Below are 27,606 nucleotides of genomic sequence, written 5' to 3'. Positions count from 1 at the left end.
AGATTGACTGGGAAAACCTAGAGCCACATGGTGGACCAGAAACATGGAGGGCTAAGATGTTGGAGACTTTATTGGAGAACTTCATGCACCAACATGTTAGGGATACAACCAGAGAGAGAGGAGAGGATGTTGCAGCAATGCTGGATCTTATATTCACCTTGAATAATTCAGACATAGGGGATATCACACACGAAAGACCCCTTGGTGCTAGTGATCATGATATTCTGAGTTTTGAATACCTTGTAGAGTTAACAGTGGAGAATGCAGCAGCACGAGAACAACGAGAGAAGCCGAACTTCAAAGAAGTGTGCTGGACACAGTACACATAACTAAGGTAGCGGTGAAGAAATTGCTAGGTGAACTAGATGCCTCATAGGCGGTGAGCCCAGATAATATATCTCCATGGATACTGAGAGAAGGAGCAGAGGAACTGTGTGTGCTGCTAGCAGCAATCTATATTAAATTTACCGAAACTAGGCAGTTGCCTGAAGCATGGAAGACAGCAAATGTAGTTCCAGTTTTTAAGAAAGGTGACAGTGTTAAACTACAGACCACTGTCACTGACTTTTATAGTATGTAAAGTCATGGAAAAGATTATCAGGAGAAGAGTGGTGGATCACATTGAAAAGATTGAGCTCATACATGACAGTCAGCACGGCTTCAGAGATGGGAAATCCTGTGTCGCAAATCTACTTGAGTTCTACGATAAGGTAACAAAAGTAAGATAGATGGGTCGATTGCATCTTTTTAACTGTAAAAAATTGCAGCACGATTAGTCCAGGAACTGAGGGGTATGTCTCATGAGGAGAGGTTAAGGGAACTCAACCTGATGACACTAGAGAATAAGAGGGATAAGGGGGACATGATAACAACTTATAAAATTCTGAGAGGAATTGAAAAAGTGGACAGGTATCGAATGTTTGAGAGGTGGGATACAGGAACAAAGGGCCACAATTGGAAGCTGAAAACCCAGATGAGTCATAGGGATGTTAGGAAGCCACTGGCCCAGTGGCTAACGGGACGGTCTGGAGTTTTGTGACTCGGATCGCGGGTTCTAACCCTACCCGTGGCATGGCTTGTTTGCAATCGTGTCATTACGATTTCGTGAGTCTTATTCCCTCTTTTGTTTGTCCTTTCGTATACCTCGCGGCTCGTGCGCCAATGGAAATAAGTCAGTCTGACTTTTTTGGGTGATACTAGGTTCATTACACATGTGCTGCTATGTATGATTGTGTATCTGTATTTGTGTATACATGACTAACTTCCACGAAGTGCATATGATAGCCTCAACGTGACAAAAATTCGACTGGAAGTTGACCATTCGTTACGGACACACGTGTGAAAATGAATTTCTGACATACGATTTACAGCAAATTTCTCGATTTGCGTTATTTAGGTTAGATTAATTTTGGTTAGGTTAGGTTAGGTTAGTTTTGGTTAGGCTAGGTAAGTTTTGGTTAGGTTAGGCTAGTTTTGGTTAGGTTAGGTTAGGTTAGAGAAGGCTAGGTTAATTTTGGTTTGGTTAGATTAGTTTTGGTTAGGTTAGTTTTGGTTAGGTTAGGCTAGGTTAGTTTTGGTTAGGTTGGGTTAGTTTTGGTTAGGTTAGATTAGGTTAGTTTTGGTTAGGTTAGTTTTGGTTAGGTTAGTTTTGGTTAGGTTAGGTTAGTTTTGGTTAGGTTAGGTTAGGTTAGGGTAGGTTAGGTTAGGTTAGGTTAGGTTAGGTTAGGGTAGGGTAGGTTAGGTTAGGTTAGGTTAGGTTAGGTTAGGTTAGGTTAGGTTAGGGTAGGTTAGGTTAAGTTAGGGTAGGTTAGGTTAGGTTAGGGTAGGTTAAGTTAGGTTAGGTTAGGTTAGGTTAGGTTAGGTTCGGTTAGGTTAGGTTAGGTTAGGTTAGGTTAGGTTAGGTTCGGTTAGGTTAGGTTAGGTTAAGTTAGGTTAGGTTTGGTTAGGTTAGGTTAGGTTAGGTAAGGTTAGGTTAGGTTAGGTTTGGTTAGGTTAGGTTAGGTTAGGTTTGGTTAGGTTAGGTTAGGTTAGGTTAGGTTAAGTTAGGTTTGGTTAGGTTAGGTTAGGTTAGGTTAGGTTAGGTTAGGTTAGGTTTGGTTAGGTTAGGTTAGGTTAGGTTAGGTTAGGTTAGGTTAGGTTAGGTTTGGTTAGGTTAGGTTAGGTTAGGTTAGGTTAAGTTAGGTTTGGTTAGGTTAGGTTAGGTTAGGTTAGGTTAGGTTAGGTTAGGTTAGGTTAGGTTTGGTTAGGTTAGGTTAGGTTAGGTTAGGTTAGGTTAGGTTGGATTATTGTCTAAATAAAAAGCGATCAATTATATGCCACAAGTGGAATACATGATAATGCAATTGAAAAATGCGTTGACGCTGAGTCGGAAAACTGGGCCCCACCGAGCGTCGTAGACAGCTACCTGTCACACACCAATCTGACTGTTGTAGCAACAGTCAGATTGGTTTTAATAGGCTGTGTATAGTCAGGTCGTCTGTTCCAGCTGACGGACTGGACAAACCAATAGTGGCGAAATGTTCCTTTTAATAAATTTCCTAAAATACCCACAAATCCATTACCTTAATTTTTAAAGGGGGTGGACCGGTAAGCCAGTGGAAGGCCTCGGTCAGATGACCAAAAGTTCCTGTTTCCTGACAAGCCTTACCTAACCTTACCTACACACAAGTGTGTATGAATAATAAAACGGCACAATACTATGAAACTATACATAAATAACCCGTATATAGCAGATTGAAACTTAAACGACGTTTCGCCCCGACTTGGACCATAAACGTATTCATAACTAAAAAAGCCACAATACCGTGACTGGAACAATGGTCCAAGTCGGACCGATACGTCGTCGTAAGTTCCTATGTGCGGGTTATCACCATTTACAAATTCATAGGATAATTTACCTTGACTAACGCGACGATGTAGATAACAGAAAATATAACTCCTGCTATGCCCTCACCAATACCGATGAACACACGCATTTGGAACACTGTGGGAGATGAAAGTTAATTGGTTAATTGGCATTAATTAGGGCCATAAGGGCTGCATGTTATTATTATTATTATGATCATGGGGAAGCGCTAAACCCGGAGGATTATACAGCGCCTGGGGGGGGGGATGTGGAAGGCATTCAGGCTTAATTCGGGGAACTGGAGCACAGATCCATTTCCCTAAATCAAGAGCCTCTCACCAATATCAAGGAACCTTCCTTGAGGGGAAGGGCTGCACATTGTTAATATTATATACTTATGCAAATATCGCGAACAAGTGATACAAGATGCAAAACAACCACGGGGGAGTTCAGTAACAGCTCTAGGCCTTTCGTATTGTAATCAACACATCATCAGGAGCTTGCAAGATAAATATATATATATATATATATATATATATATATATATATATATATATATATATATATATATATATATATATATATATATATATATATATATATATTATATAGTTTGAGACTGGCCAGTACCTCCACACTACGACTCTCTGAAAACTTACCCTACTCCTCCTGTTGCTGTCTTTGCAACATTGCACAGCTCCTGATGACGCACTGAGAAGTGTGAAAGTACCTGAGCTAAAGATTTCCACCCCCAATGGCTTGTCTTGCATAGGTAAGAATATTTAAAAACATAATGCAGGGCACAGACTCTCTGATACCATTGTGGTCTTTCTACGATCCCCGTTGGGGATCATTTCTTTTGCTCAAAGATGCATTCTTCGTCTGTAATGACGATTTTCAAGCCGAGAAACTTAGTATTACCACTACCACTACTGTTACCTTCTCACCGAAGGTGCATTCCAAGTTATGCCTTCTCCAGCACTCGGGGCAAAGACGTAGGTCTTCATTAAACGTCCTGATAAGCTTATAACAACCCAATCTCTCGACAAACTCAAGACATCAGTAGATCAGAATTCTTGGACCACTGTGAATTAAATCACCAAAATTCTTCAGTGCTAAAGAAGACTTTGACTGACGTCACTATGGCTGCTCAAACTATTACCTCTGGAATAGTGATCCACTAATACAGCAAGCAAAGCCACATTGAAGCAGAGAGATTTCAACCGATAACACAGTGTTGGCGCTGCTACTCTTATCTGCATACCACCAAGGACTGTCCTATCATGGGTAAAAAATCCTGTTCGACCTGTGGCAGTAAAGGACATGATTTCAAGACTTGCACCACCACTTCTCCAAAATGCCTGAACTGCAAGAATCGCTGCCAAGTGCCCTACGAGAAAAGAAATTGTCAATAAAAGTCAAGAAAAACAAAAGAAAACATCTACAAGGTCTCCAACGTAAGCTGCAATTGCGAAACTGAAAGCCAGTATCGCCAAAACTCTTAAAGCCTCTCATGTTCGTCCTCCACTAGGAACATATTATCCCCATTACCTGACGGTGTTGCTACAAAAATCCACTGCTACGTGATATATGCTCATATGGCAATACCAGGAGCCTTCAACACTATTATTAATGAACTCGTCAGACATAACAACATGCCAAGTTTTACCTTCCTTGATTCTCCACCTTCAACTCCCCTCGCTCCCCTACTGAAGACAGTAGAACTATACAAGAGATGAGGTAATCAGTCCCTCAGCCTTGGAGTTGGTGCTAAGATTACCGTAGTCGTGAAGACTACGGTGCTCTTCACGACTACCGTGCTATTCACGACTACCGTGCTGTTCACAACTACCGTGCTGTTCACAACTACCGTACTGTTCACGACTACCGTGCTGTTCACAACTACCGTGCTGTTCACGACTACCATGCTGTTCACAACTACCGTGCTTTTCACGACTACCGTGCTGTTCACAACTACCGTGCTGTTCACAACTACCGTGCTGTTCACAACTACCGTGCTGTTCACGACTACCGTGCTGTTCACGACTACCGTGCTGTTCACAACTACCGTGCTGTTCACAACTACCGTGCTGTTCACAACTACCGAGCTGTTCACAACTACCGTGCTGTTCACAACTACCGTGCTGTTCACAACTACCGTGCTGTTCACGACTACCGTGCTGTTCACAACTACCGTGCTGTTCACAACTACCGTGCTGTTCACGACTACCGTGCTGTTCACAACTACCGTGCTGTTCACAACTACCATGCTGTTCACGACTACCGTGCTGTTCACAACTACCGTGCTGTTCACAACTACCGTGCTGTTCACAACTACCGTGCTGTTCACAACTACCGTGCTGTTCACAACTACCGTGCTGTTCACAACTACCGTGCTGTTCACAACTACCGTGCTGTTCACGACTACCATGCTGTTCACAACTACCGTGCTGTTCACGACTACCGTGCTGTTCACGACTACCGTGCTGTTCACAACTACCGTGCTTTTCACAACTACCGTGCTGTTCACAACTACTGTGCTGTTCACAACTACCGTGCTGTTCACAACTACCGTGCTGTTCACAACTACCGTGCTGTTCACAACTACCGTGCTGTTAACAACTACCGTGCTGTTCACGACTACCGTGCTGTTCACAACTACCGTGCTGTTCACAACTACCGTGCTGTTCACAACTACCGTGCTGTTCACAACTACCGTGCTGTTCACAACTACCGTGCTGTTCACGACTACCGTGCTGTTCACAACTACCGTGCTGTTCACAACTACCGTGCTGTTCACAACTACCGTGCTGTTCACGACTACCGTGCTGTTCACAACTACCGTGCTGTTCACAACTACCGTGCTGTTCACAACTACTGTGCTGTTCACAACTACCGTGCTGTTCACGACTACCGTGCTGTTCACAACTACCGTGCTGTTCACAACTACCGTGCTGTTCACGACTACCGTGCTGTTCACAACTACCGTGCTGTTCACAACTACCGTGCTGTTCACAACTACCGTGCTGTTCACAACTACCGTGCTGTTCACAACTACCGTGCTGTTCACAACTACCGTGCTGTTCACGACTACCGTGCTGTTCACAACTACGGTGCTCTTAACACCAACTCCAAGGCTGAGGGACTGATTACCTAACCTTTTCTATATAGTTCTACTGTCTTCAAGTTATGTCCTAGAATTTGTATTGATAAAGCCACTGTTGGGCGAAACGTCTACATTAAAGATACCCAGATGTTGCACATGTGTCTAATTTTAATGAAAGCACAAGACGTCTCCCAGCCAGGTAGGGTGACCCACATATTTTCATACCAGTTTAATACGTGGGCAGCCTAATTTGCATACACTCCCTGTACTAGACGTTCATGTTTTGTCCGTCGGGAACGCTGTTTTGTCCGTCGGGAACGCTGTTTTGTCCGTCGGGAACGCTGTTTTGTCCGTCGGGAACGCTGTTTTGTCCGTCGGGAACGCTGTTTTGTCCATCGGGAACGTTGTAAGTGACACGGGTCGTTGTTAGGTAATGACTCCCTCGGTGACTAAGATGCTTCCAACCATTCTTACTAAGTTGTGTGACTCATAGGGGTTTAGCGCTTCTTCAAAATATATGTGAAGTGGACACCATGAGCATAATGGTGTCTGTAAATTTAAATGTGTCGGTTTTACACCATTTATCACAAAAATGACAAGGTACCAAAAATCTGAGTAAAGTTGTATACACCGAGAGGTGTATTACTGTGTATATACGCTGTGTATTACTGTGTATATACGCTGTGTATTACTGTGTATATACGCTGTGTATTACTGTGTATATACGCTGTGTATTACTGTGTATATACGCTGTGTATTACTGTGTATATACGCTGTGTATTACTGAGAGGTGTATTACTGTGTATATACGCTGAGTTAACGTTAATCTTTAATTTGCCCGAAATCCCTTGCATGTTAGTGACTTTCTTTGTAACTAACAATAATTTATTATATGTAAACTACTCTCTGTACACTGCACAAAGAAATCTAGTTTGTTTTAGAGTTTAAAGTATTCTTGTTTGCTGATGTTATTAGCAACATTATTGACTCGCATGTAGTTGATAGACTTTAAACCCAATAATAAATTCTAACCATACAATAAAGCGAGAAATTAACGTGAAGGACCTGGGAGTGATAATGTCGGAGGATCTCACTTTCAAAGATCACAGTAGTGTCACTATCTAATGGAAAACGAGAACCTTCAAAATAAGGGATGCCAAGCCTAACCTAACTTAACCGAACGTAGCCTCTAACCTTACCTTACTTAACCTCTAACCTTACCTAGCCTCTAACCTAGCCTAACCTAGCTCTAATCTAACCAGACCTAGCCTCTAACCTAACCTAGCTCTAACCTAACCAGACCTAGCCTCTAACCTAACCTAACCTAGCCTTTAGCCTAACCTAAGCTAGCCTCTAACCCACCCTAATCTCAGACCTACCCCAACCTATCTTCTACCCTAACCTAGGCTGTAACCTAACCCAAACTAAACCAGAAAGTTGCTGCAACCCGTATGTGACAAATCCACACAAAAACTTATGAAAGTTAACAGGATGAATGGGTATTTTCCTCGACCCTTGACTGTAACAAAACCTCCGACGCCGCCAAACAATAGCCTCACTTATAAACATAAAAACAATATAACGGGAATGCTGGGGGCAGTGGCAAGATGCCGACGGCTTATTTTTTTCAATACAAATACAATAAAGGCCTTTATTTCTACTCTTCAGGTACTTGAAAAAAAGCCCGCCGTTAACCTTTTTCAAGTACGTGGAAAAAAAACGGTACACAACCCGCATTTAGGAGAATGAAATTTAAGTCTGACCAACACATCGCCATACATTTCTCTCTGATGTGCGGGTTATTTATATATTGTTCCAGTCACTGTATTGTGACTTTTATTATGTAAGACTAGTGTTGGGTACAGTGTAGAAAGAATATTATTCTGCTTGTCTCTTTTTCAAAAACGGAAATAGGTAGACTGGATAAACAAATATGTAAACAAAGGGAACCTAGTCACTGAGAGGTAATGTCTCAGAACTAGAGTACTGTCTGAAGGTTCTATCCTGGGATACTATTATTGATACATGTCAGAAGAACCTAGTCACTGAGAGGTAATGTCTCAGAACTAGAGTACTGTCTGAAGGTTCTATCCTGGGATCCTATTCTTGATACATGTCAGAAGAACCTAGTCACTGAGAGGTAATGTCTCAAAACTAGAGTACTGTCTGAAGGTTCTATCCTGGGATCCTATTCTTGATACATGTCAGAAGAACCTAGTCACTGAGAGGTAATGTCTCAAAACTAGAGTACTGTCTGAAGGTTCTATCCTGGGATCCTATTCTTGGTACATGTCAGAAGAACCTAGTCACTGAGAGGTAATGTCTCAGAACTAGAGTACTGTCTGAAGGTTCTATCCTGGGATCCTATTATTGATACACGTTCAACGACTTGCCAAAAGTCTTAGAATATCTTTCATCATCACGAGCTGGATAGCCTCTGAGTGCATGATGGCTTCACACTGTGAGTCTAGTTGTTAGAGTCTCCAGACTTAGAGCCGTTAGAGTGCAACCGTTAACGTATAGCCGTTAGGGTATAACGGTTAGCGTATACCCGTTTCATTGTCACAGCGTCAGTGACGCTGACCACCAATTCAAAAGCTCGGCTCGCTCGTCCCCTCAGCCTGCCCACGGGATACAGCCGTGGTACTGTAAGCCGTGGCGCTGTAACAGTTATACTCAAACAGCTATACGCCATTAACAGAGGGATATCGAGAAGTATTTCTTCATCCTCAGGGTGGTCAGCTCCTGGACAAAATAGTGCAGGCAGGCTTCGTACATAGTTTTGTGAATGGGTACGACTGGCTTCACGAGGCTAAGAGGGTGTAAACCAGGTAAGGGGTACGTTATGAGGCGGGCCGGGAACTGTGACTCGACCCCTGTAATCATAAATAGGTGAGTACGGAGTACACACACACACACACACCCACATATATATATATATATGTATATATATATATAAATATATATATATATATATATATATATATATATATATATATATATATATATATATATATATATATATATATATATATATATATATATATAAGCATTATTGTAACCACTAACGAGTGGTATTTAATCAACATCACTGCGACTAGCCGAGGACTCGAACCCATGTTGTTTTGGCCCACCTCATGGTGAGCGAAAACCGCATGACACTCTAACCCACAGGACCACCAAATCCTACAAGAATGACGCACCCAGCCAAGCTAGGTGTTTTACAGTCATCCGAGGACATACGGTGGTGTGGGTGCCTCTGAGCTAATTTCATTTTACTCCCTGTTTGGTGTACTAACCCAAAGAGCAGTATTTTATATTACTGTAACCACGAACTGGTGGTTCGAATCCTTGGTTAGTCAATACCACTCGTTCGTGGTTACACTAATATTTATGTGTACACACGCCGTGTCTATCGACAAGTAACTTTGACAACTAGTAACTAACTCAAAACAAGCCAAGTGTCTTGCGAAAAGTGCTTTTGACAGCAACACACAGCACAGAGAACACAACACACAATACATACCCTTAAAACACACCACAGGCCAAGTGTCTATCGACACGTGCCTTTGGCAACTGGTAACTAACTACTTACTCTGCTCGTAGATGTAGATCTTGTTATGACACTTCTCTACGGGTAGGTTGAGCGGGCACAGGTAGAATGACTGAACGATGAACTGGTAGCCGTAGAAACCAGACGTCACTAGCCCGTGTATCTGTGAGACAACGTAGCAGTGAGACACTGGTGAGAGACACTGGTGAGACACTGGTGTGGTGAGAGACAGTGGTGAGACACTGGTGTTGTGAGAGTGATGAGACACTTGTGGTGAGACACTGGTGTGGTGAGACACTGGTGTGGTGAGAGACAGTGATGAGACATGTGTGGTGAGAGACAGTGGTGAGAGACAGTGGTGAGTCACTGGTGTGGTGAGACACGTGTGGTGAGAGACAGTGGTGAGACACTGATGTGGTGGGAGACAGTGGTGATATACTTGTGTGGTGAAAGACAGTAGTGAGACACTTGTGTGGTGACAGTGGTGAGACACTTCTGTGGTGAGAGACAGTGGTGATACACTTGTGTGGTGAGACACTGGTGTGGTGAGAGACAGTGGTAATACACTTGTGTGGTGAGACACTTGTGTGGTGAGACACACTTGTGTGGTGAGACAGGTGTGGTGAGACAGTGGTGATACAGTTGTGTGATGACAATGGTGAGACACTTCTGTGGTGAGAGACAGTGGTGATACACTTGTGTGGTGAGACACTGGCGTGGTGAGAGACAGTGGTGAGACACTTGTGTGGTGAGACACTTATGTGGTGAGACACTTGTGTGGTGAGACACTGGTGTGGTGAGAGACAGTGGTGAGACACTTGTATGGTGAGAGACAGTGGTGAGACACTTGTATGGTGAGAGGCAGTGGTGAGACACTTGTGTGGTGAGACACTTGTGTGGTGAGACAGTGGTGAGACACTTGTGTGGCGAGAGATAGTGGTGAGACACTTGTGTGGTGAGAGACAGTGGTGAGACACTTGTGTGGTGAGAGACAGTGGTGAGACACTTGTGTGGTGAGAGACAGTGGTGAGACACTTGTGTGGAGAGAGACAGTGGTGAGACACTGGTGATGGACAGGCAGCAAGAGAGTCAAGTAATACTAAGAAAAACTGAGAAAGAATGAGAATGAATAAGACAAATGAGCACTTAAGCCATTAGTAAGAAAAAGTGAGAGAGAATGAGAGTAAACATGAAACACTTACGATATCCAGTATTGCCAGTAGGATACCGCAGACCACAACACTCTTCAGAGTGCAAGCCATGGCTATCGTGGTCCTCTAATTCTCTGGTCTTTCTTGTGGTCTTCTGGTCTCCAGAATTTATTTTTTTCCCTTCCACACTTTCACTTCCTGTTTGTCTTTGTCCTCTTTACACTTTCCTTGTTTTGCCTCCTCTACTTTCTTGAAATGTTCGTCTTCCTCTTCACCCTTCTGCTTCTTTGTCCTTCTTTATTAGTCTCTGTTTTTCCCCCTCCTGTGCGTACCTAGCGTTCAGAGGCAGCTGGTCCTGGGAGGGTAAATGTTGTTAGGTGAGTCAGACACATTATACAACTTCCAAGAACTACGCACTTCTGTGAGTCACAGGATACTCATGACTCACATTTAAAAGTACCTTATAAATTATGAGCAACATCTGGGTATCTAGTGGACGTTCCGTCATCCAGTGGCATGATAAAGACACTGGCTGGTGGAATGTCTACAATAAATATTCACAGATGTTAGACATGTGTTTAATTCTTCATCTTGTCAGTATTATATACAACACATGAGCTTCTCATATATTAATGTATAGTTATAATCTATGGTAACACCTAAATACATGTATAAACATATATAAACTACACACAAGTATATAAACTACACACACTGGTCTTTGATTTCAAGGACTCAATTTCCATGGGTTCAGCCGCCACCCGTTGCCTGATTTATATAAACTGATTTATATAGGCTGGGATCTCCCGGCCCATAAAAATAAATTGATTCTCTAGAAAAGGGCCCATCAAGGGTGTCATTAGTATTAGATTTAGAAGAGATTTAGAAAGTGTTGGATCGGTGATAGAGTTGTAGACGCGTGGAACACACTCTCATGAAGCCTAACTTAGGCAAGAACTTTGGAAAGCTTTAAATATAAGTTAGACGGGATTATTAATACATGATGGTGTGAGTTAGACGTCTCTAACATAATGGTGTGAGTTAGACGTCTCTAACATAGGCCAACAGGCCTACCGTAGTGTTCCTGAAAAGTGGTCATATATTAATGAACGCTGAGCAAGACAACGCAAAGACTTCAAGACCTGGAATTTACCTGGAAAGGGTTTCGGGGGGTCAACGCCCCCGCGGCTCGGTCTGAGACCTGGCCTCATACCAATAAGATCAATACCATGACTAGGATCAAAATCAAGCAAAATACTGTTTGTCCAGGAAGTTAAAATAAGAGATAAGACTCCCAGCTCACCAAGCAGGTATAAGACTCCCAGCTCACCTAGCAGGTATAAAACTCCCAGCTCACCAAGCAGGTATAAGACTCCCAGCTCACCTAGCAGGTAAAAGACTCCCAGCTCACCTAGCAGGTATAAGACTCCCAGCTCACCTAGCAGGTATAAGACTCCCAGCTCACCTAGCAGGTATAAGACTCCCAGCTCACCTAGCAGGTATAAGACTCCCAGCTCACCTAGCAGGTATAAGACTCCCAGCTCACCTAGCAGGTATAAGACTCCCAGCTCACCTAGCAGGTATAAGACTCCCAGCTCACCTAGCAGGTATAAGACTCCCAGCTCACCTAGCAGGTATAAGACTCCCAGCTCACCTAGCAGGTATAAGACTCCCAGCTCACCTAGCAGGTATAAGACTCCCAGCTCACCTAGCAGGTATAAGACTCCCAGCTCACCTAGCAGGTATAAGACTCCCAGCTCACCTAGCAGGTATAAGACTCCCAGCTCACCTAGCAGGTATAAGACTCCCAGCTCACCTAGCAGGTATAAGACTCCCAGCTCACCTAGCAGGTATAAGACTCCCAGCTCACCTAGCAGGTATAAGACTCCCAGCTCACCTAGCAGGTATAAGACTCCCAGCTCACCTAGCAGGTATAAGACTCCCAGCTCACCTAGCAGGTATAAGACTCCCAGCTCACCTAGCAGGTATAAGACTCCCAGCTCACCTAGCAGGTATAAGACTCCCAGCTCACCTAGCAGGTATAAGACTCCCAGCTCACCTAGCAGGTATAAGACTCCCAGCTCACCTAGCAGGTATAAGACTCCCAGCTCACCAAGCAGGTATAAGACTCCCAGCTCACCTAGCAGGTATAAGACTCCCAGCTCACCTAGCAGGTATAAGACTCCCAGCTCACCTAGCAGGTATAAGACTCCCAGCTCACCTAGCAGGTATAAGACTCCCAGCTCACCTAGCAGGTATAAGACTCCCAGCTCACCTAGCAGGTATAAGACTCCCAGCTCACCTAGCAGGTATAAGACTCCCAGCTCACCTAGCAGGTATAAGACTCCCAGCTCACCTAGCTCCCAGCTCACCTAGCAGGTATAAGACTCCCAGCTCACCTAGCAGGTATAAGACTCCCAGCTCACCTAGCATGTATAAGACTCCCAGCTCACCTAGCAGGTATAAGACTCCCAGCTCACCTAGCAGGTATAAGACTCCCAGCTCACCTAGCAGGTATAAGACTCCCAGGTCACCTAGCAGGTATAAGACTCCCAGCTCACCTAGCAGGTATAAGACTCCCAGCTCACCTAGCAGGTATAAGACTCCCAGCTCACCTAGCAGGTATAATACTCCCAGCTCACCTAGCAGGTATAAGACTCCCAGCTCACCTAGCAGGTATAAGACTCCCAGCTCACCTAGCAGGTATAAGACTCCCAGCTCACCTAGCAGGTATAAGACTCCCAGCTCACCTAGCAGGTATAAGACTCCCAGCTCACCTAGCAGGTATAAGACTCCCAGCTCACCTAGCAGGTATAAGACTCCCAGCTCACCTAGCAGGTATAAGACTCCCAGCTCACCTAGCAGGTATAAGACTCCCAGCTCACCTAGCAGGTATAAGACTCCCAGCTCACCTAGCAGGTATAAGACTCCCAGCTCACCTAGCAGGTATAAGACTCCCAGCTCACCTAGCAGGTATAAGACTCCCAGCTCACCTAGCAGGTATAAGACTCCCAGCTCACCTAGCAGGTATAAGACTCCCAGCTCACCTAGCAGGTATAAGACTCCCAGCTCACCTAGCAGGTATAAGACTCCCAGCTCACCTAGCAGGTATAAGACTCCCAGCTCACCTAGCAGGTATAAGACTCCCAGCTCACCTAGCAGGTATAAGACTCCCAGCTCACCTAGCAGGTATAAGACTCCCAGCTCACCTAGCAGGTATAAGACTCCCAGCTCACCTAGCATGTATAAGACTCCCAGCTCACCTAGCAGGTATAAGACTCCCAGGTCACCTAGCAGGTATAAGACTCCCAGCTCACCTAGCAGGTATAAGACTCCCAGGTCACCTAGCAGGTATAAGACTCCCAGCTCACCTAGCAGGTATAAGACTCCCAGCTCACCTAGCAGGTATAAGACTCCCAGCTCACCTAGCAGGTATAATACTCCCAGCTCACCTAGCAGGTATAAGACTCCCAGCTCACCTAGCAGGTATAAGACTCCCAGCTCACCTAGCAGGTATAAGACTCCCAGCTCACCTAGCAGGTATAAGACTCCCAGCTCATCTAGCAGGTATAAGACTCCCAGCTCACCTAGCAGGTATAAGACTCCCAGCTCACCTAGCAGGTATAAGACTCCCAGCTCACCTAGCAGGTATAAGACTCCCAGCTCACCTAGCAGGTATAAGACTCCCAGCTCACCTAGCAGGTATAAGACTCCCAGCTCACCTAGCAGGTATAAGACTCCCAGCTCACCTAGCAGGTATAAGACTCCCAGCTCACCTAGCAGGTATAAGACTCCCAGCTCACCTAGCAGGTATAAGACTCCCAGCTCACCTAGCAGGTATAAGACTCCCAGCTCGCCTAGCAGGTATAAGACTCCCAGCTCACCTAGCAGGTATAAGACTCCCAGCTCACCTAGCAGGTATAAGACTCCCAGCTCGCCTAGCAGGTATAAGACTCCCAGCTCACCTAGCAGGTATAAGACTCCCAGCTCACCTAGCAGGTATAAGACTCCCAGCTCACCTAGCAGGTATAAGACTCCCAGCTCACCTAGCAGGTATAAGACTCCCAGCTCACCTAGCATGTATAAGACTCCCAGCTCACCTAGCAGGTATAAGACTCCCAGCTCACCTAGCAGGTATAAGACTCCCAGCTCACCTAGCAGGTATAAGACTCCCAGCTCACCTAGCAGGTATAAGACTCCCAGCTCACCTAGCAGGTATAAGACTCCCAGCTCACCTAGCAGGTATAAGACTCCCAGCTCACCTAGCAGGTATAAGACTCCCAGCTCACCTAGCAGGTATAAGACTCCCAGCTCACCTAGCAGGTATAAGACTCCCAGCTCACCTAGCAGGTATAAGACTCCCAGCTCACCTAGCAGGTATAAGACTCCCAGCTCACCTAGCAGGTATAAGACTCCCAGCTCACCTAGCAGGTATAAGACTCCCAGCTCACCTAGCAGGTATAAGACTCCCAGCTCACCTAGCAGGTATAAGACTCCCAGCTCACATAGCAGGTATAAGACTCCCAGCTCACCTAGCAGGTATAAGACTCCCAGCTCACCTAGCAGGTATAACACTCCCAGCTCACCTAGCAGGTATAAGACTCCCAGCTCACCTAGCAGGTATAAGACTCCCAGCTCACCTAGCAGGTATAAGACTCCCAGCTCACCTAGCAGGTATAAGACTCCCAGCTCACATAGCAGGTATAAGACTCCCAGCTCACCTAGCAGGTATAAGACTCCCAGCTCACCTAGCAGGTATAAGACTCCCAGCTCACCTAGCAGGTATAAGACTCCCAGCTCGCCTAGCAGGTATAAGACTCCCAGCTCACCTAGCAGGTATAAGACTCCCAGCTCACCTAGCAGGTATAAGACTCCCAGCTCACATAGCAGGTATAAGACTCCCAGCTCACCTAGCAGGTATAAGACTCCCAGCTCACCTAGCAGGTATAAGACTCCCAGCTCACCTAGCAGGTATAAGACTCCCAGCTCACCTAGCAGGTATAAGACTCCCAGCTCACCTAGCAGGTATAAGACTCCCAGCTCACCTAGCAGGTATAAGACTCCCAGCTCACCTAGCAGGTATAAGACTCCCAGCTCACATAGCAGGTATAAGACTCCCAGCTCACCTAGCAGGTATAAGACTCCCAGCTCACCTAGCAGGTATAAGACTCCCAGCTCACATAGCAGGTATAAGACTCCCAGCTCACCTAGCAGGTATAAGACTCCCAGCTCACCTAGCAGGTATAAGACTCCCAGCTCACCTAGCAGGTATAAGACTCCCAGCTCACCTAGCAGGTATAAGACTCCCAGCTCACCTAGCAGGTATAAGACTCCCAGCTCACCTAGCAGGTATAAGACTCCCAGCTCACCTAGCAGGTATAAGACTCCCAGCTCACATAGCAGGTATAAGACTCCCAGCTCACCTAGCAGGTATAAGACTCCCAGCTCACCTAGCAGGTATAAGACTCCCAGCTCACCTAGCAGGTATAAGACTCCCAGCTCACCTAGCAGGTATAAGACTCCCAGCTCACCTAGCAGGTATAAGACTCCCAGCTCACCTAGCAGGTATAAGACTCCCAGCTCACCTAGCAGGTATAAGACTCCCAGCTCACCTAGCAGGTATAAGACTCCCAGCTCACCTAGCAGGTATAAGACTCCCAGCTCACCTAGCAGGTATAAGACTCCCAGCTCACCTAGCAGGTATAAGACTCCCAGCTCACCTAGCAGGTATAAGACTCCCAGCTCACCTAGCATGTTGAAATGCCACTCTAATTTACACCATTATATGCAGGAACGATATTTGCTAACACTAATTATGTACCTTGTAAATACTCAGGATACATTTCTAGACTATTGTATTTTCTAGTAAGGACGCTCACGATACATTTCTAGGCTATTGTATCGTCTAGTAATAACGCTCAGGATACATTTCTAGACTATTGTATCGTCTAGTAATAACGCTCACGATACATTTCTAGACTATTGTATCGTCTAGTAATAACGCTCACGATACATTTCTAGGCTATTGTATCGTCTAGTAATAACACTCAGGATACATTTCTAGACTATTGTATCGTCTAGTAATAACACTCAGGATACATTTCTAGACTATTGTATCGTCTAGTAATAACACTCAGGATACATTTCTAGACTATTGTATCGTCTAGTAATAACGCTCACGATACATTTCTAGGCTATTGTATCGTCTAGTAATAACGCTCAGGATACATTTCTAGACTATTGTATCGTCTAGTAATAACGCTCAGGATACATTTCTAGGCTATTGTATCGTCTAGTAATAACGCTCACGATACATTTCTAGACTATTGTATCGTCTAGTAATAACACTCAGGATACATTTCTAGACTATTGTATCGTCTAGTAATAACACTCAGGATACATTTCTAGACTATTGTATCGTCTAGTAATAACGCTCACGATACATTTCTAGGCTATTGTATCGTCTAGTAATAACGCTCACGATACATTTCTAGGCTATTGTATCGTCTAGTAATAACACTCAGGATACATTTCTAGACTATTGTATCGTCTAGTAATAACACTCAGGATACATTTCTAGACTATTGTATCGTCTAGTAATAACACTCAGGATACATTTCTAGACTATTGTATCGTCTAGTAATAACGCTCACGATACATTTCTAGGCTATTGTATCGTCTAGTAATAACGCTCAGGATACATTTCTAGACTATTGTATCGTCTAGTAATAACGCTCAGGATACATTTCTAGGCTATTGTATCGTCTAGTAATAACGCTCACGATACATTTCTAGACTATTGTATCGTCTAGTAATAACGCTCACGATACATTTCTAGACTATTGTATCGTCTAGTAATAACGCTCACGATACATTTCTAGACTATTGTATCGTCTAGTAATAACGCTCAGGATACATTTCTAGACTATTGTATCGTCTAGTAATAACTCATGATACATTTCTAGACTATTGTATCGTCTAGTAATAACACTCAGGATACATTTCTAGACTATTGTATCGTCTAGTAATAACGCTCACGATACATTTCTAGACTATTGTATCGTCTAGTAATAAGGCTCACGATACATTTCTAGACTATTGTATCGTCTAGTAATAACACTCAGGATACATTTCTAGACTATTGTATCGTCTAGTAATAACTCACGATACATTTCTAGGCTATTGTATCGTCTAGTAATAACACTCACGATACATTTCTAGACTATTGTATCGTCTAGTAATAACGCTCAGGATACATTTCTAGACTATTGTATCGTCTAGTAATAACGCTCAGGATACATTACTAGACTATTGTATCGTCTAGTAATAACTCACGATACATTTCTAGACTATTGTATCGTCTAGTAATAACTCACGATACATTTCTAGACTATTGTATCGTCTAGTAATAACGCTCAGGATACATTACTAGACTATTGTATCGTCTAGTAATAACTCACGATACATTTCTAGACTATTGTATCGTCTAGTAATAACACACAGGATACATTTCTAGACTATTGTATCGTCTAGTAATAACGCTCAGGATACATTTCTAGGCTATTGTATTGTATAATAATTAACGCCCAAGTTTCCCTTAGTGGTACTTTTCACATATATTTAAATATATTTAATACAATAGATAGAAACACGTTGACGTGTATATATCTATTTATATATCCCTATTTTAGGTATTATTATTCTTGTATTATACCTATTTTAGGTATTATTATTCTTGTATTATCCCTATTTTAGGTATTATTATTCTTGTATTATACCTATTTTAGGTATTATTATTCTTGTATTATCCCTATTTTAGGTATTATTATTCTTGTATTATCCCTATTTTAGGTATTATTATTCTTGTATTATCCCTATTTTAGGTATTATTATTCTTGTATTATCCCTATTTTAGGTATTATTATTCTTGTATTATCCCTATTTTAGGTATTATTATTCTTGTATTATCCCTATTTTAGGTATTATTATTCTTGTATTATCCCTATTTTAGGTATTATTATTCTTGTATTATCCTTATTTTAGGTATCATTCTTATATTATCCTTATTTTAGGTATTATTATTCTTGTATTATCCTTATTTTAGGTATCATTCTTATATTATCCTTATTTTAGGTATTATTATTGTGTAAATTATCTAGAAAACCGATAATTAGATGAATGGACACTTGTTTAATTCATTTATTTGTTGGTTATCTACTGAAATAGTAGATAACCGAAATAAATTCTTCGACTTGTGGCAAACGTAACTAAACTAGCAAAGTTGCTAAACTCTCTCTTGCCCAAGTTAGAGATTGTCTCACTGGTAGTTACCCAGCGTATTTCTAGCCTCAACTAAGTAACTTCAGTAATAAATACGCTAAAACACGAAATAAGATTATTATTATTATTATTATTATTATTATTATTATTATTATTATTATTATAATCAAGGGAGAAGCGCTAAACCCGGAGGATTATACAGCGCCTGGGGGGGGGGATGTGGAAGGCATTGACTCTTAATTCGGGGAACTGGAGCACAGATTCAATTCCCTAAATCAAGAGCCTCTCACCAACATCAAGGAACCTTCCTTGAGGGGTCACACGATTTTTTTTTTTTTTTTAAATTAGCCGGTATTCTCCCGGCCCGGGCCTTTTCCATGTGGTGGCCCGGCCTTGGCTCCTTCTTTAGGGAGTGTCTGAGACCTAAGTCTCCCATGGGAGGAGATACAAGTACCTCCTCATCTTTGGGACCAACTGTCCCCAGGCCTAGCCACAAGCTAGGCCTCTCTGGTCTGCCATCCCCGCCCCAAGGGGCCTAATGGGAATGACAGTCTTATGAGCTAAAGGCTCGGGCTCAGGCACCTACCCTACCCTAGAAGGGTTAGGCATGGTATCGATCTCACACGAAATAAGAAATAAAGCCAATATAGCAATACAGTGGTACCTCGGGATACGAACAGCTCTCAATTATGTAAGTGTATTTTTGTAAGTGCTTTTGTAAGTGTATTTTTGTAAGTGCTTTTGTAAGTGTATTTTTGTAAGTGCTTTTGTAAGTGTATTTTTGTAAGTGCTTTTGTAAGTGTATTTTGGGGGTCTGAAATGGACTAATCTAATTTACATTATTCCTTATGGGAACAAATTCGTTCGGTATTGGCACTCGAACAGCCTTCTGGAACGAATTACGGTCGTAACCCGAATCACCATTTTATATATATATATATATATATATATATATATATATATATATATATATATATATATATATATATATATATATATATATAATATATATATATATATATATATATATATATATATATATATATATATATATATATATATATATATATATATATATATATATATATATATATATATATATGCCGTGCCGAATATGTAAAACTGGTCAATTAGCAAGAACTCATTTAAAATTAAGTCCTTTGTAAAATTTTCTCTTATACGTTTAAAGATATATTTTTTTCATAAATCTTAATGTAAAAATTTATAATTTTGCTCCAAAAGAATCTTAGAAAACTTACCTAACCTTATTATAACAAGAACAATTAATTTTAGCCTAAACCAACTAAATATATTTTAGATTTGTTTACAATAATTTAATACTAAACAAACAGTGAAATATATTTTTTTCGTTAGGTTCAGAATGATTTTGGCGAAATTATTGCATACACAAATGTTCACTTGTCCTATATGGCAAGATGAACGTTGCTATTTAAGCCAAGATCGCAAGTTCTGCCTATTCAGCACGACATATATATATGTATACAAGAAAGGTGTTAATGTTCTATCACCAGCGGTACATGATCAATCATGTTTAATCAATCACAGGTTACTACAACCCACACAAATAGTGATCCACTAGACATAGGCAACTACAGGCCAGTTTTCAACTTGCAATCATTATAAAAATAACTGCAGTCAAATAGCATGGTTTTTCAGGCCAGGGAAAGCTGATAATGATGTAATAATCAAATTACTTCAATCCGTCCATTAATTTCAAGAAAATGACTCACGAAATCGTAATGACACGATTGCAAACAAACCATACCCCGGCCGGGATTGAACCCGCGGTCAGAGAAAATATTCAGAGGCCGTGAGGCCGTGTTCTCGCATAAATAAAATCACAACTACACACATCAATAGGTGAGTAATAATCACATAGCTTCATCAACTACATGTATGTGTTATAACTGTACACGAGTCGTCTGTATGTTGAAAATGTGTTAGGAGACAGTTCTCTCGTCTTCTGACGAATGTTATACCAACTCCATGTATCATCACAGAGTGCCCTAGGCAGCGTCCTAGGTTCTCTGGTATCATCACAGAGTGCCTTAGGCAGTGTCCTAGGTTCACTGGTATCATCACAGAGTGCCTTAGGCAGTGTCCTAGGTTCACTGGTATCATCACAGAGTGCCTTAGGCAGTGTCCTAGGTTCACTGGTATCATCACGGAGTGCCTTAGGCAGTGTCCTAGGTTCTCTGGTATCATCACAGAGTGCCTTAGGCAGTGTCCTAGGTTCACTGGCATCATCACAGAGTGCCTTAGGCAGTGTCCTAGGTTCACTGGTATCATCACAGAGTGCCCCAGGCAGAGTCCTAGGTTCACTGTTATCATCACAGTGTCCTAGGCAGCGTCCTAGGTTACCATTATCATCACAGAGTGTCCTAGGCAGCATCCTAGGTCCACTGGTATTTCTCATCAACATCATGACCTACGTAATGCCTCACAGGAACTTATACCATGAAAGTTAAGACACATGTGTAACATCTGGGTATCTTTATTGTAGACGTTTCGCCCTCCAGTGGCTTTATTAATACAAATTCTAGGACATAATAGGAAGACAGTAGAACTATATACTGTCTACTGTCTTCCTATTATGTCCTAGAATCTGTATTGATAAAGCCACTTGAGGGCGAAACGTCTACAATAAAGATATCCAGATGTTGCATATGTGTCTTAACTTTCATATTGTCGGTATTTTATACCTTTCTTGCAGAACTTACACCAATTCATTTTCCAGCAGACACAACTTTTGTCATCTGAGACCCTCAACAAATATCAATGACGAGCTTATAAATTTATCTTCTTGGATGACAATGAGTAGCTTGTAAAGATATCTTGAATGACAATCAACGGCTTGTAAAGATATCTTGAATGACAATCAACGGCTTGTAAAGATATCTTGAATGACAATCAACGGCTTGTAAAGATATCTTGAATGACAATCAACGGCTTGTAAAGATATCTTGAATGACAATCAACGGCTTGTAAAGATATCTTGAATGACAATCAACGGCTTGTAAAGATATCTTGAATGACAATCAACGGCTTGTAAAGATATCTTGAATGACAATCAACGGCTTGTAATGATATCTTGAATGACAATCAACGGCTTGTAAAGATATCTTGAATGACAATCAACGGCTTGTAAAGATATCTCGAATGACAATCAACGGCTTGTAAAGATATCTTGAATGACAATCAACGGCTTGTAAAGATATCTTGAATGACAATCAACGGCTTGTAAAGATATCTTGAATGACAATCAACGGCTTGTAAAGATATCTTGAATGACAATCAACGGCTTGTAAAGATATCTTGAATGACAACCAACGGCTTGTAAAGATATCTTGAATGACAATCAACGGCTTGTAAACATATCTTCTTGGATGACAACCAACAAATTGGATCTTCTACCTAGTCTTGGAGAATCAACCCAACAAATATTAACTTGCAGATAAAGTAATGCAATATGCACTGTAGAACGAGGCGAATGGAAATTCTTATCCATAAACCCTGGCGGCATATTATAACTCAACACTGGCATCCAGAAAATATATAAAAAAGAAATTTGAATTAGTGGGTATGCCTTCCAAACTACAATACTCAGTACCACAAACTTGACACTGTACTTCTCTGTAACCTCGCCTTAAGATAAGATAAGATAAGATAAGATTTCGTTCGGATTTTTAACCCCGGAGGGTTAGCCACCCAGGATAACCCAAGAAAGTCAGTGCGTCATCGAGGACTGTCTAACTTATTTCCATTGGGGTCCTTAATCTTGTCCCCCAGGATGCGACCCACACCAGTCGACTAACACCCAGGTACCTATTTGCTGCTAGGTGAACAGGACAACAGGTGTAAGGAAACGTGTCGAAATGTTTCCACCCGCCGGGAATCGAACCCGGGCCCTCCGTGTGTGAAGCGGGAGCTTTAGCCACCAGGCCACCGGGCCACCTAAAAGTCAGCGAAGGTCCCACCGAGACCCGAACTCGGATCTCTGGATTCGAAGTCCAGGGTGCTAACCATTACACTGGCGAGGTTACCTGGCGAGGTTACATGTGGATCTATAACCATAAATCACCAAACATGTTATGGTTAGGCAGGTTCCAAACACCACACATCTCTACTCTCCAGACATTTTTAAATTTGTTCAACGGGAAAATGTATACGTACATACTGTATGAATGCTCATTGCATGTATTAACTCAGTACTCATTGTTCTCAAGAGTTGCAACAGCATGCGTAGACGCAGTACAGGAAGGAAATATTTCATAGATAATTCCTGTACTTGATTCAACTTGCATAGAAATTTATATTATGCGTATTTTGCGTATATTTAATACGCAACATGTGTTAGCTAAGTCAGTTTACATTCTAATGGACTTACTCTCACCCCCAGCTTATAGTTTAAACCAAGACTATCTATGGTTTTAATTAAACCATTAGTTTTTAAAGGCGTGGAGGGGTAAGACAGTGGAAGGCTTCAGACAGACGACCAAAAGCTCCAGCTGCTGGTCGTCACATGGGTGCGACTCGCGTCAGGAAACATTTATCCTGTTTCCTGACAAACCTTACCTAACCTGCCGGTGGGTGGAAACATTCCGACACGTTTCCTTACACCTGTCGTCCTGTTCACCTAGCAGCAAATAGGTACCTGGGTGTTAGTCGACTGGTGTGGGTGGCATCCTGGGGGACAAGATTAAGGACCACAATGGAAATAAGTTAGACAGTCCTCGATGACGCACTGACTTTCTTGGGTTATCCTGGGTGGCTAACCCTCCGGGGTTAAAAATCCGAACGAAATCTTATCTTATCTTATCTGTACAGTTCTATATTTCTCTTTATTTATGCTGTAATATACAGTTTTATTACTCAAAATTATGGAAATAAAATACTTACGTACATAATTATTTTGTTATTAAACTATACCATGGGTGGGGTTAGAACCCACGATCAGAGAATCTCAAAACTCCAGACCGACGCGTTAGCCACTGGACCAGCTACGGTCTGAGGCTTTATGACTCTCTGATCGCGGGTTCTAACCCCACCAAGTGGCTTGGTTTGTTTGCAATTATGTCATTACGATTTTGTGAGTTATTTTATATACGACAAAATAATTTGGGTAAATATGAGTGTACACAGCACTGCACCTTGTATGATGCCACAGGACCACATACTGTATCAGACTCATTGTATCAGGCTTATTGTATCACTCATTGTATCAGGCTTATTGTATCAGACTCATTGTATCAGGCTTATTTTATCAGGCTTGTTGTATCAGGCTTATTGTATCAGACTCATTGTATCAGGCATATTGTATCAGGCTTGTTGTATCAGGCTTATTGTATCAGACTCATTGTATCAGGCTTATTGTATCAGACTCATTGTATCAGGCTTATTGTATCACTCATTGTATCAGGCTTATTGTATCAGACTCATTGTATCAGGCTTATTGTATCAGACTCATTGCATCAGGCTTATTGTATCAGACTCATTGTATCAGGCTTATTGTATCAGACTCATTGTATCAGGCTTATTGTATCAGACTCATTGTATCAGGCTTATTGTATCAGACTCATTGTATCAGGCTTATTGTATCAGACTCATTGTATCAGGCTTATTGTATCAGACTCATTGTATCAGGCTTATTGTATCAGACTCATTGTATCAGGCTTATTTTATCAGGCTTATTGTATCAGGCTTATTGTATCAGACTCATTGTATCAGGCTTATTGTATCAGACTCATTGTATCAGGCTTATTTTATCAGGCTTATTGTATCAGGCTTATTGTATCAGGCTTATTGTATCAGGGTTATTGTATCAGGCTTATTGTATCAGGCTTATTGAATCAGGCTTATTGTATCAGACTCATTGTATCAGGCTTATTGTATAAGACTCATTGTATCAGGCTTAATGTATCAGGCTTATTGAATCAGGATTATTGTATCAGATTTATTGTATCAGCCTTATTGTATCAGACTCATTGTATCGGGCTTATTGTATCAGGCTTATTGTATCAGACTCATTGTATCAGGCTTATTGTATCAGACTCATTGTATCAGGCTTATTGTATCAGGCTTATTGTATCAGGCTTATTGTATCAGGCTTATTGTATCAGGCTTATTGTATCAGGCTTATTGTATCAGGCTTATTGTATCAGACTCATTGTATCAGGCTTATTGTATCAGGCTTATTGTATCACTCATTGTATCAGGCTTATTGTATCACTCATTGTATCAGACTCATTGTATCAAACTCATTCTATCAGATTCATCGTATCAAACTCATTGTATCAAACTCATTGTAACAGACTCATTGTATCAAACTCATTGTATCAGACTCATCGTATCAAACTCCTTGCATCAAACTCATTGTATCATCGTATCAAACTCATTGTATCAGACTCATTGTATCAAACTCATTGTATAAACTCATTGTATCAAAGTCATTGTATCAGACTCATCGTATCAAACTCATTGCATCAAACTCATTGTATCATCGTATCAAACTCATTGTATCAGACTCACTGTATCAAACTCATTGTATCAAACTCATTGTATCAAACTCATTGTATCAGACTCATCGTATCAAACTCATTGCATCAAACTCATTGTATCATCGTATCAAACTCATTGTATCAAACTCATTGTATCAAACTCATTGTATCAGACTCATCGTATCAAACTCATTGTATCACTCATTGTATCACTCATTGTATCACTCATTGTATCAAACTCATTGTATCACTCATTGTATCACTCATTGTATCACTCATTGTATCACTCATTGTATCAGACTCATTGTATCACTCATTGTATCACTCATTGTATCAAACTCATTGTATCAAACTCATTGTATCACTCATTGTATCAGACTCATTGTATCACTCATTGTATCACTCATTGTATCACTCATTGTATCACTCATTGTATCAAACTCATTGTATCACTCATTGTATCACTCATTTTATCAAACTCATTGTATCACTCATTGTATCAGACTCATTGTATCACTCATTGTATCACTCATTGTATCAGACTCATTGTATCACTCATTGTATCACTCACTGTATCACTCATTGTATCAAACTCTTTGTATCACTCATTGTATCACTCATTGTATCAAACTCATTGTATCAAACTCATTGTATCACTCATTGTATCACTCATTGTATCACTCATTGTATCAAACTCATTGTATCACTCATTGTATTACTCATTGTATCAAACTCATTGTATCACTCATTGTATCAAACTCGTTGTATCAAACTCATTGTATCACTCATTGTATCACTCATTGTATCACTCATTGTATCAAACTCATTGTATCACTCATTGTATCACTCATTGTATCACTCATTGTATCACTCATTGTATCAAACTCATTGTATCAAACTCATTGTATCACTCATTGTATCACTCATTGTATCACTCATTGTATCACTCATTGTATCAAACTCATTGTATCACTCATTGTATCAGATTCATTGTATCACTCATTGTATCACTCATTGTATCACTCATTTTATCACTCATTGTATCAGACTCATTGTATCACTCATTGTATCACTCATTGTATCACTCATTGTATCACTTCTGCGACAAACTCCACATTGGACAAAAAGTAGACGTTTAACTAATTATTCGCAAGATCATTATTTACAGTACAACCTCGATAAGTGGTTATAATTATAACCATCATAATTAAAGAGATGGAGGGGTAAGCCAGGGGAAGGCCTCGGTCAGATGACCAAAAGCTCCATCTTGACATAAATAAAACTGAAGGCCGTTTATTGTATTTATTTTCGTTATAACATTATTTGGTATGAAAAAACAGTAAATAAAATTATTAATAAAAGTGAAATGGTAATAAAAGCCAGAAACTGAGATTAAACAATAACTTGGCTGATAATGGTAATTTTTGTAGCAGGGAAGCTAAACAGACGCTGTTTAACTAAACGGAAGCTAAACAGACGCTGTTTAGCTAAACGGAAGCTAAATAGGCGCTGTTTAACTAAACGGAAGCCAAACAGACGCTGTTTAACTAAACGGAAGCTAAACAGGCGCTGTTTAACTAAACGGAAGCTAAACAGGCGCTGTTTAACTAAACGGAAGCTAAACAGGCGCTGTTTAACTAAACGGAAGCCAAACAGACGCTGTTTAACTAAACGGAAGCTAAACAGACGCTGTTTAACTAAACGGAAGCTAAACAGACGCTGTTTAACTAAATGGAAGATAAACAGACGCTGTTTAACTAAACGGAAGCTAAACAGACGCTGTTTAACTAAACGGAAGCTAAACAGACGCTGTTTAACTAAACGGAAGCTAAACAGACGCTGTTTAACTAAACGGAAGCTAAACAGACGCTGTTTAACTAAACGGAAGCTAAACAGACGCTGTTTAACTAAACGGAAGCTAAACAGACGCTGTTTAGCTTAACGGAAGCTAAACAGACGCTGTTTAGCTAAACGGAAGCTAAACAGACGCTGTTTAACTAAACGGAAGCTAAACAGACGCTGTTTAACTAAACGGAAGCTAAACAGACGCTGTTTAACTAAACGGAAGCTAAACAGACGCTGTTTAACTAAACGGAAGCTAAACAGACGCTGTTTAACTAAACGGAAGCTAAACAGACGCTGTTTAACTAAAC

At 41.5% G+C, this 27,606-nt stretch overlaps 1 protein-coding gene across 2 annotated transcripts in view; it reads right to left on the bottom strand.

Annotated features, from left to right (window-relative positions):
- LOC128704980 (uncharacterized) overlaps nt 1-27,606 on the bottom strand; it is a 55,430-nt gene that overhangs the window by 18,771 nt on the left and 9,053 nt on the right. For both annotated transcript variants that reach the window (XM_053800191.2, XM_053800192.2), the window contains exons 2-4: nt 10,707-11,010; nt 9,547-9,667; nt 2,898-2,983 (exon numbers count right to left, since the gene is read on the bottom strand). In XM_053800191.2, coding sequence (XP_053656166.2) covers nt 2,898-2,983; nt 9,547-9,667; nt 10,707-10,766 — 267 coding nt within the window. In that variant the 5' untranslated portion in view covers nt 10,767-11,010. The remainder of the gene's footprint in view (nt 1-2,897; nt 2,984-9,546; nt 9,668-10,706; nt 11,011-27,606) is intronic.

Source organism: Cherax quadricarinatus, chromosome 97 (genome assembly GCF_038502225.1).
Source record: "Cherax quadricarinatus isolate ZL_2023a chromosome 97, ASM3850222v1, whole genome shotgun sequence".
NCBI lineage: Eukaryota > Metazoa > Arthropoda > Malacostraca > Decapoda > Parastacidae > Cherax > Cherax quadricarinatus.
This window is presented reverse-complemented; position numbering and strand designations above follow the sequence as displayed.